The sequence below is a fragment of the Calypte anna genome, chromosome 1, assembly GCF_003957555.1.
Source record: "Calypte anna isolate BGI_N300 chromosome 1, bCalAnn1_v1.p, whole genome shotgun sequence".
NCBI lineage: Eukaryota > Metazoa > Chordata > Aves > Apodiformes > Trochilidae > Calypte > Calypte anna.
In genome coordinates this window covers 88,417,461-88,428,741 of record NC_044244.1, presented here as the reverse complement: position 1 = coordinate 88,428,741, position 11,281 = coordinate 88,417,461, and the positions used below count along the sequence as shown (strand labels likewise).

The window sequence follows — 11,281 nt, the reverse complement described above, 5'->3', positions numbered from 1 at the left end:
TTTCAGGTCAGAAATTACTTCTCTGATACCTTCTTTTGCTGCTATGGGAATAGAATACTGTTTAACATTTGTAATTGTGCTTTGGAGGAGGTGTGGGGCAGTTTTTAACAGTCTAAATTTTAGTGTGGGGGTGTGGAATTCCAAACCCAGCCATTTTCGTCTCTCCAGGACCGACCAATCAATACTTCCATTCCTAACAGATTGTAAGGAATGTCCTCTACTATCATTTGGGTTCGAATTAACTCCTCGTCTCCTGGTAACTTTAGGGAAACTTTAGCAGTTTTTTGTAAAACAGGCTTTCCCAAAGCACCATTCATGAATATTGGCTTCAGAGAAGAATCAATGACACATTTTTTGGCCGTATCAGATTTTAGTATGGAGATCTCTGCACCGCTATCTACTAAAAATGTTGCAGGGTAGCACTTTGGCCCAAGACAAGTAAGCTCTAAATCACCATTTTTATTCAAGACCATTCTTAGCACATTTTGCCAGTCTTTTAGAGGACTGGATATTTTAGGATTTGATCGTTTATCATTTTCAGACCAATCATTTTGATTTGTAAGAGTGGTTTCCCACGGTTTACTCCGGAGGTCAGTAGAATTAACTGAACTGGGATCAGGACCTGGCTCATCTCTCTGCCATCTTTTTGCTTTCTTTTTATTAGCAGAGAGAGGGCTTTTTAGTTTCCTCAATTATGGGAATTTCCAGATCTTTCCCCTGAATTTGACCTGGTGGGCCATTCCTCTACTAAGGCTTTTAGATTGCCATAAGTAAAATTGTGACTTAAGAGTGAAGGAGGGATGCCTTTTCGCTTAGCTTCCTCTTTAAGCTTCGCAAAAGGACCCAGTTCACCCCGTGATAAATTATTTCTGTCTCGGGAGGTTCTATTCTGACGATTATTATTATTTCTTTGTCTGCCTCCCCTGTTTACAACTGCCCATTCACCCCATGATGTCTCCTGCTGGTGAGGAGGAATTTGGGGAGGCATGGCAGCTGCAGGGGCGTAAGTCAATTTTTGATTATCATTATCATTTGCTGGGGTTTGAAGAATTTTTACAGATGTACAATCGGCTTCAGGTGCCACATATTTGCGTCCAAATTCTGTCAATTCTAGAAGCAGATCAGACCAAGTGTAGTCTGTTTCTAATAGCGAACTTGCATTTGAATTTTCAATTCTAGCCTTGATCTGCAGGGCTAGATTTTGCAGTTGTGCAGGTAGCCTGCGGATGAAAATATCCATTCTTTCAGGTCTTACCCTAAGCATAAGTGGATCATCCTGGTTACTTACTAGAGCCTGGTCATAAATCATCTGGATCACACTGGCTTTATGAACATTGTCCAGTAGCTGGGTGAGACCCCCTCTCAATACACGGGGTTCTCCCCTTGCTATGGGGTCAGTGAAGCCCACATTATAAGCAGCTCGTTGGGTCAGGGACCATGGAGCTCTGGGATTGCTGGTAGTTAACATAACTCCAGGACCCCAGTGGCCTGAGGCTTCTTTTTCTGATAATAATGTGGTCTCCACCAGAAGATGAAACCCTTACTACATAATCTGTATCAGTTTCCGAGGGTAGTCTGCCAAATTATCTTTTCAGTTGTGTCAGCTTCAGAGGAGAGTATGGAGTTTCTTTATGGGTAACTTGTTCTCATCCTGTTCCCAGTTCATGTGTATGTTCTGCTCTTATTACAGGACACAGGCACAGGTCTCTTCTCATCTTTTGAACTATCAGAAGAATCATGGTAGGAGGAAGACTGTGTGGAGGCCTTCTCACTCATTACAGTGAGGTGATGGACCTTTTTCCCCAATTTATCAAATCTTAGCCCCAGATTATATAAATGTGCTGACCAAATGGTGTAATTCTGCCATTTCTCCCTTGGGCAGGTTAACAGCCTGAGGGTGTGTGTGTGTCTGGGTGTTGGCAACTTTTGGCTGTGGCTTTGTTTTTAAAATAGAGGGGCATCTTTTCCCCTTTTTGTATGCAAAAGGCACCTTTTTCTTATATGGCCTTTCAGGAAAACCATACTCCCCTTCCTCTGTTGTATATTCAGACGTAGATGGGGGGTGCTCTAGGAGCAGATTAGGGTTAGAACTGATTTCAGAATTTTGCTCTCCAGATTCCTCAACTTCATCAAATTTTATGAAGTCTCCAAATTCTACTAACATGCCATTTTCAATATTTTCTATTTTTTGGTGAAATTCTTCTTTCTCCTGCCAAATTATATCAGCCAGGATAAAAAAGGCACAGGCATTGAAAAAGTCATACCGAGTTTTTTCATTTGTTTCTTGGATTCTTTGTCAAGAGACGAACGATTATCTAAAATTTTTAAAGACCTAGCGATGGCAGCAAAGTCTCCCTTCTTACAATTTTGGTAAATCCCATCATAAAGAGTTTCTTTTGGTGTATATTTATGAGCTGGGTGCTCCCAGAAGAGACAAACCAGAGCATATTCATGAAATTCTTCCTCCTTATAGAAGGAAACAGTCGGGTCTTGAGCACCACTGGTACTGGCAAAACCAGCCTTAGAATCCATTTGGGTTTATTTTTGTTTTTAAAGTAATTAGAATTTTAAACATTTAACTTTCTTTGAGTTAGTTTTACAATTCAGGTGCTGGACTAAGAGCAGGCTCTGATACTTTTGATACTCTCTCTGATACTCTGATACTTTTCCTCAATTGCCCTGCTTGCTGCGCCAATTAAAGATATTCTGATGCTATTATTTTATATTTTGATTGTGAGGGGAAAAACAGCCACTATTCATAGACATCGCATGAATTTACAAAAATAACAGGCTTTACAATTTAAGCAAATTACAAAGATTTATTTCAGGGAAAGAAGACAATAACGCCACCTTTAAAAGAAAAAGCAAGTTTACAAGAGGAGAGAATTTACATAAATTAGTCACTTTGGGGAGAGAGTTGTTAAGAAAAGGAAAGGAAAACAAGAGAGCAATTAAGTTTTATCACTGTCTGCCGGCCCTGGCCTCGGGAGGGGGATGTAGGACTCATGGTTCCTGCTTGGCTGCTGTTCTCCACTTTTCCTTTCCTCCGCTGTTGCTGTCCCGTAGCTGAAGCCGAAATGGCGAGAGAAAAGGGGTGGAAGGGAGAGAGCCGCATCTTCTTCTCTCTTGGAGTTTTTATACAGCAAAATGGGGTTCTGTCTTTTCATAAATCACTGGCACACAGACTTGCTAAAGATGATACACAGATTTTGCCATCCCAAGAACTTCTCTTTTATTTATTATTACCTTTCAGTCCTTGTTACCCTGCTAGATTTATCTTTGTCTTGACCATGTACCAGGAGGCAACCTGATTAGCAGTCTTACCTTTAGGTGCCTGTCAGGCATGATACAAAACAGAAGCTAGTTAAGTTTGGGGTAAAAATCTGTTAATTGAGAATATGTTGGGTGTATTTTTAAAAGTGCAGAAAAAATACTGATTCAAGAGACATATTTCGTATTTTCACAGTGGTTACATCAGTCACCCTTTGCATTTTTTTTTGCTAGGCCATTTTGTATGGAGTTTTGGAGAAATATTGAGCAACGGCAAGAGAGTAACCGCTGAGGGGTGGTATGGTCCAGGTTTTTGGTACTAAAGAAAACCCATAGACTTATTGTTGGTGGTGCTGTGGGTAGGGTTCCGTGTGAGGGTTAGGACCAGCAAAAGTTTTCAGTTGTAACTCCTTTGGATTTTTTTCCAGGCCTGGTTATGTGGAGCTTTCAAATTTTTATCCAGATATTCTTATGTTACATCTCTCAGTAATTACTTGCTTGGAAGTCAAAATTAATTTAAAAGCTCTGTACTTCCCTCTTACTTCATCTCTACAAGGAAAGGCTCCCAAAGCCCAGTGGCCACTTTGGAGCAGGTACCTGTCACTTCACAGGGAAGCTCAGTCTGTTAGACAAGTGTTGATGCGGCACTCGTACTCTGATAAGAAATGTTTTCTGTCTTCCTCACTACCATTTCATTACTCTCCAACCAAGACAAGAAACCAACATCCTTCTTAGCTGACGAGAGCATGCAGCCATCTTCAATCTAAACATAGAAACCACAAGAAAAGAGGACACCAAGGCCTAGAATAGATATTTTGAAACATGAAGGTTTGAGACAGCCATTTAAGAGCAGTAGAAGCCCCACCAAATCTGAAGGCATCAGGAAGAAGCAGTTGATATGCAAGTTGCATGGTTGAAGGCAGAGCCTGAATTTCTAATACTTTTAATGAACCTACTGTTTACCAGAGCCTTGATCTTGCTTTTAGTGCAAATTTAAAACTATGCTTGGCCCAGGATAACAGACTCCAGAAGTGGTAGAGGTGCTGATAGTTTAAAGGATGGCACCTCACAAGGTGAACTCCCATAATGGGAACTATGGTACTTTAAACACCTACAAAAAGGGTTTATTGTTAGACATGCAATTCTTTTTTGAAAACTTGAACACGACTCATTATTTGGACACAAACCTGGGGCAACTTTCAGCAGCATGTTCAGCCCCAGCTCTGTGGCACAGAGCACCTGGCCAACATTGGAAAGCAAGCACTCTCATCCCTTAGGCTCAGCGGAGGATTTGGAGACTGAGTAGTCAACAGTCTGGAAATACAATGGCTTTAAGAATAAGTTTTTCCTACTCCCTCTATATAAAAAAGGCTAAGAACTATCAGGAAGACAATACACAGCTTGTCAGGAATTGTATCTCATTCAGGCTGTGCAGGCCTTATGTGTGCTTAAGTTTACACTGTTCATGCTACTTTAATCCACTAGCCCACCCCAACACCCCCCTTTCCTGGGAAGGCTTTAATCTTTGGGAGAATTAGCCTAACTGCACTCTTGCAGACCATACATTGTTCTGGTGTGATTTTGGTGATGTGCAAGGTGGGACAAAGGCAGTAAGGATCCACAAACCACAGCACATGCTGTTTAACAACCTAAACTTTCTAACAGCAGGGGCAGATAAGGGCAAAAGTACCTCATTTTAAAATAAGTCTGCACTGGACAAAGATCTGTCATTTATTTTTAATGAGTTTTAAGGTGTACAGTGAGGCAAAACAAGGGGACACTTACCTTTATTGCAGCTGTGCCATGAACAGCATCCTACTCTTGGACATCTTCATTTGGATCATGAACACATCCCAACACCCATGGGGAAGTGTTTTCTGCATTTAAGGATCTGAGGATAGGTTGTTGAAATGCAAAAGCAGCACTTCTAGGAACAAGAAGGTACCAGCAACACATCCTCCCAAATCAGGGGACTACCTCCCCATGCATTACACCATGACTATACATTTGGTGGAGAGAAGTAGAGCTGGATCCGTCAGCCTCTTCCCCAGAGCTGATGGTCCATACATCTTGTTACAGACTTACCATAGAGTCACTCCAGCTCATGTTTCCAGTACAACTGGAACTCCTACCATTGCAATGGAAGGAAGACTACACCACTTTGAGGGCCCAAACTTCAGTTGTGTGCGGAGTATGGAAGTGGCCAAAGAAAGATGTTTCAAAAATGAGTTTGGTATCCCAGACCCTCCCCACCCACTAACAGACCAGACAGACTCAGTAAGGTGGTGAATTGTGTTTCTTAGAGACCATTTAAAGTACATGAGCTGATTACTATAACATGCCAGAGATTACAGTCGTGTTTATAGAGTAAGGAAATAAACCACACGTGCGTGAGTGGCTGTAATGCTGAGGACAGCAGAGTCCCTTGCTTTTACTCAGAGGACCTTGGTGACTTTTTTTTTTTTGCCCATGCAGAGACACAGGGGAGGGGAAGGGGAGCAGAAGAGGCAACATACAACATCTGAGAAAAAGAAATGGAAGAGACAGCCTAGGGGGAACCTCAGCCCCTAGAGAAAGAGGAGGAATGGGGCACCAAAGGCATGTTTAGAAGAATAAGAGAATTGCTGGTCTGGGGGCCTCGAGCTTGGATGCCCACCCCCTAAAAGGATAGCAGTAAGTAGTACAAGCAGGCCCTGGCTCCTCTTCAGTAGATGCACTTCTGACCATCCTTCACATCTCAGTTCCACAGGGAATTAGGGAAGTGCTCAGGGGACGAGGGCTGCTTCACTCCAGATCTTCATCTCTGCCCTCACCCAAGGTGGAGAGGGATGGAATTGCAGGGAGATGAACTTGGTGCAAATGAAATGCTGCAGTATGGAAGTGAGCATGCAAAACCTAGCCCCTTCCCAGATGCCCTGTGAGGATGAAAGGGACTTCCCTGGCACACAATGAAACAAAACATCTGTTTCCTCCCAGCTTTTGAACTTCACTCCCATCTGGGAACTCCAGTGATATTGCCCCCTGCCTCCATGCATCCTCTTAAGTCTAGACAGATCCCAGTGCATTCTAGAACCAAGGCCAAGCTTCCTAAATTAAAGTGCCCTTTTTCCAGCCTAAATTAAAGGCCGTAGATCAGCTTGTGAAAGACAAGATAGACATTTCTCAGAAGACTCTGCAGAAACTGAGGTACAGGGCAGCTCATTTAACTGCAGGTTTAACAATGCATTCAAGCAATTAATTTCCAGCTCTTATGTATTTTTGAAGGAGAACTGGGAGATTGCTTACAGAAAGCCATAGCATTCCATGCTGCAAATTTACTTCCAGGAGAGACCACATTGGATATAAATTCAAGAGAATTCATAGCAAGCAGAAGGATTTCAGTTTGATAGGGAAGATCTCTAGAGATCTAATCTGTCAAACTGGGATATCTGATGTCATTTTACAAGACTCACACCCATAGCAGCATTTCCCTTTGAATCCCTAGCTGACCAAAGTATTTTCTAATCCCTGCTAAAAGTTAGGGCTTTGTGGTAGGAGAAACAGAACAGGTAATCATGAAGCTGTGTGGCTCGTTCAGTCTCATCTCAAATACATTCAGCCTCCTTCACCTCCATCTGCTACAGAGTAGACTACCTCTAACATTCAACCCAGTAAAACAAAAGCAACACACCCATTCCCATTCTCCTGCTACCCCAAAGTCTTCCAGAAAGCTACAACACAGTAGAAAGCCACAGGGCCCTGGCTTGTGTCTGCATAGATGAAAAGATTGACACCCCTCCACTAGGCTCCTTATTGTCATTTTGTTCCTTCTGGAGGGAGATTTACTCCCACACATGCCTTTTTGATAGTAACAAACCTCCTTTTGCTGTTTAGTCTGTTGCACTTGACTGAGGTAATCATGTAGGCTCTCCTTTACAATAACTGAAGCAGCCATGTTCAGACAGCAGTATCAATTGTTTCTTCAAGTGCTCATCTCTCCATTACTTGAGAAATCCAGATGACTGTCTAGTTCAGTCAGATGGCTCACAGTCACTGACTAACACAAACTAGCCTTTATTTCAGAAGCTCAATGAAAAGCTTAAGTCATGCTGCCACTCTTTTTAGGCAGAACACTAAAGAATCTCACATGCTGAAGTCCTTCATTCCCAAAGGCACAGCATTAAGGCATTCTTATTTTACTAAAGTCCACACAGGCACTATTTGACAAGATCACACCCAAAAATAAACCACAAAAACTCCCTGCACAAGAGCAGGAGCAATAGCTACCCACTCCTCCTCTACTTCCCTTTCCTCTAAACTCAGATGACCCTCTCTAGTGCTGCAGCAGCTGTTGAAGAGTCTAACCATGTTCAGTAGAGCACTTCAGAGTCCTATACAGAAGACAAATTAAAACCAATAAAGAAATCAATGAAGAAGCTGGGTGGAAGGGAAGGGAAGATTCACGGGCAAGAAGAGACAGGCAAGGTGACAGGGGGCAGTAGGCTGCAGACCCAAGGAGCTACATTCAAGTAAAAAAGTAGACTGGAGACAAAGCAACAGGAAAAAGAGGGAAAGAACAAAAGGGCAAGTTACACCAAAGATCCCTGAGAGACCTCCATATTCCCCCATCAGGGAAGGGACTTGCCAACCCACCCAATTCCAGGGTATATGCCCCTCATACTTACAGTTTTACCTGACCTGGCAGACAGAATTTCCCATTTGTATAATGATGACCACCCCCAATTCCTTCCCTTACTTAGTAAAGCATACTATTTCTACTATAAGTGTGAGTTCTAGCACGGCCACCTCCCTCCCCCAAGGGCTGAAGTTAACACTTATGCAATCAAGACCCTCCAGATCTTAAAACAAAAATGAAGAGAGCTTAAAGCACTTTAGAGTTGGTTCACCTTTGATCCTGGGTTTTTGGGTACTTACTTACAATCACCACCACCACAATGGCACAAATCACTCCCATCATGATCATCATCTGGAGAGAGAGATTGTCAAAGAGTAATACTCAGAACAGACAAGTTCACATCTTCCCTGAGAGAGAATATAAGACAGACCATAAAGGTAGGACAGCCAAGGCCTACAAGTCTTTCCACACTGAAAGAATCCTATGCATCCAAAAGTTATAAAGCCCCAGCTATCCTCTCAAAGCCCTACAGAAGATGACTAATCCAATTTCTTTCTATTTAAAGAGGTGACTGTAGTAGGAAACTCACCTTGCAGTTCTTCCACCAGTACTTTCTTTTGAGTTTTGCCGCACTACTTTCAAATTGCGAGGCACCAGCCTGAAGTGCATCTGCCCGGTCATCCAGCTCTGACAGTTTCTGGTCTCGTTCCAGCACCTTGTCTACATTTACACGCATTATATCAACCACCTGCAGAAGGAAGAATAGTAGCAGCAGTTGTATTGGTAAAGGGTTAAAAAAGTAAGGAGTAACTTGGCCAATAACACTGAGATACTAACAACTGAAAACCCCAAGGAAGGCAAAAAAAGTCAAGGATAAAGAAACAGCTTTAAAGTTATTGCCTCCTTTGAAGCGAGAAAAACCTCATAGACCCCTTGTTAAAGTCCGATTCACATACATTTAAACCAGGTCCTCAGCTTCACATTTTCACCTGTTTTTAAGAGTTCTCAAATCCAGCAAGCCCAAGCAACCTCCCTCATGAGAAAAATAATCCGCCCACCCCGGTGGTAAATGCAACCGTAAACTACGTGTTGCTGCCACAGTGAGGCACAAAGGCGCTACTGCATGTCAGCATCCACGCTACAGATACTGACCCCCGAAAGTCAGACAAGGCTCCCCGCACATCCAATTGCGCCTGTACACAGTCTCTTTCCTAGAAGCAGCTGGGAGGGATTAAGAGCTGCTTCTGGATGCTGTATAGCTTTAATTCCCTAACAGCCGTAGGATGCAAGGTACCAAAAGTCTAACAGTCATGCTCCTTAGAAGTCAGATCTGGAATTAAGCAGCTTCTAAACATCAAGCAACCTCTCCTCCATCCTCTCATAGATCAGACATCATGTTTTTAATATAAAGTATCATGGATTTTCTAGCATTAGCACGATGAAAGAATCCATTCCCTCAGCAACATACATTTGCCTGGAATATTGCTGCTGCAGAGCAGCAGGAGATGAGCCCTGGCAGCCCACGGGAAACCAGTGGGGTCTGGCAGAGCTACTGACCTCCTCCACTTGGGCTTGTGTCTGCTGCAGCCGGCGGTTACTGCTCAGATTGGGGGGTGGCCCAGGGGGCCCCCCGCCAGGGGCTGCCCCTTCGGGGGCCCCAGGAGCAGGTTGCTGAGCTGGGTCAGACCTGGGGAAACACAGATAACGGAGCAAAGAAAAAACACAGTCGGGAGCTCCAGAGAGACTGCACTGCACACCATCACCCGCCCCCGAAACCAACAGAACCCCAGCGGTGCTGCCCGGCAGAGGCAGTGCCAACAGCCGTGCCCCCGGCGTTCCGGGTTCCCCCCAACAGGCGAGCTGGGAGAAGGAGCAGGTCTGGGAGGGGAGCGAGAAGGGGACAGCTCAGGGGTGCGGCCGTGGACAGGGGGAGTTGCGGCCTCCCGGGGGCCATGGACAGGGGTGAGAGCCGTCTGGCCGTGGGGAGGTGACCGGGAGGCGGCCCGCAGCGTGCCGCAAGCGCCGGGAGGTCAAAGGGGCGTGGGTGCCCCTGAAGCAGCGGAGGGGGATGGGGGCAGCCCCTGCCTGGCCACGCGCAGCCAGTTTAGGAGGGGGGGGGGGGGGGGCGATGGCCCGGCACCCCACCGATGGGGCCCAGCCCACCCGTGCACACTCCCCTTCTCTACGGGACGCCAGGCTGGGGAGAGAGGGACCGGGGGGTGGGAGGGGAGGAAGGCGGTGCGGGCAGCGCTGCCCGCGGGTGCTGCAATGCGCCACTCAGCCCCACCGCTGACCAGGGCGCAGGCTGGGCGCTTATCCCGCTCCCTCCCGCTCTACCCGCCGCCGTACGCGTCGCACCCCGCCCGCAGCCGATCAGACACTCACATCGCCGAACCGAACCAGAACCCCTGGGCACGCCGCGACCCAAAGCCACCACCCGTACCCCTCAGCTGCGCCCCAGCCCTGGTTCTGGGGTCCCACTTTTCTAGGTACAGGTGCCCCGCCCCCTAGAGCGAGCAGCAAATCAGAAGGGGGCGTAGGCGGGACTCTGCGGGAAGAGCCAATCAGTACCGCCTTTCCGTTCCTCCCAAGCCAATCAGCACCCTTCCTCTCCCCGGACATCCGAAGAGAAAAGCCCCGCCCCCTAACGTGTATCACCCAATAGGAGCAGACCCCGCCCCCCCGCACAGCATGCGGGGCCCCTGCGGTCAGCGGGATGGGGGGGGCGGGTCACGGAACGGTGCTCTCCTGGTCTCGGTTTCGTTCCCGTAGGGATCTGCCACTCGCTGGGGCTTCGCCGCTTCCCGTTTGGGGCAGGCAGGGTCTGAGCGCGGTCACCTGCCCCGTCCAGTGTTCCCCTGGCAGCCCCGCCGGTGCCGCTACGGGCGGGGGGTGCGGGGCAACTCCATCGTTCCCGCCTCCCAAGGGGTTTCCGTCGCTCTTCTGAAGCCGCTGTCCCTGCAATAATGAGATGGCGTTGCTGGCCCGCATCCACCATTTCTCTCGGTGCAAAGAGAACATTGGAGGAGCTTCGGCTGCCCGCCAGGCCCCAGCGTCCCCGAGAACTGCGACGCGTTTGGGCTTTTCCTTTCTTCAAGGCTGTGGGGTGGCTACTGGAACAGAAGGGAGGGCTCCACAGTGCGGGACAATGAAAGGAGGCGGGAGTGCGCTGGGACACGACATCACGTCCCTGTGTGCTGCAGCTAGTGTGGTAAGTAAGGTGCGGAGCAGTTGTTTCACACGTGTGCTAAGCTTCGGGTTCCTTTCATGAGGTGGGTCAGACCATTAATAAAAGGTTTGTGTAAGACCTGATGGATTAGTAGGTACGTACAGTAGACACTCAAGTTATAGCCTGGGAACCAAAAGGCTAGAAGGAAGGCTCAGGCTCTGCATGGA

At 46.6% G+C, this 11,281-nt stretch overlaps 1 protein-coding gene across 3 annotated transcripts; it reads right to left on the bottom strand.

Moving 5' to 3' along the window:
- Nucleotides 1-4,713: 4,713 nt before the first annotated feature.
- Nucleotides 4,714-10,338, bottom strand: VAMP1 (vesicle associated membrane protein 1). 3 transcript variants are annotated; one of them, XM_030469228.1, is made up of 5 exons: nucleotides 10,271-10,338; nucleotides 9,443-9,572; nucleotides 8,475-8,633; nucleotides 8,185-8,236; nucleotides 4,714-5,161 (listed from the first exon to the last, which is right to left on the bottom strand). In XM_030469228.1, coding segments are annotated over exons 1-5 (351 nt in total). In that variant the 5' UTR covers nucleotides 10,273-10,338; the 3' UTR covers nucleotides 4,714-5,153. The 3 variants fall into 3 exon arrangements, with proteins under 3 accessions (XP_030325088.1, XP_030325087.1, XP_030325086.1); XM_030469227.1 differs by lacking the exon at nucleotides 4,714-5,161 and adding an exon at nucleotides 5,549-7,640; XM_030469226.1 differs by lacking the exon at nucleotides 4,714-5,161 and having other exon boundaries at nucleotides 5,549-8,236.
- Between the last annotated feature and the right edge of the window lie 943 nt (nucleotides 10,339-11,281).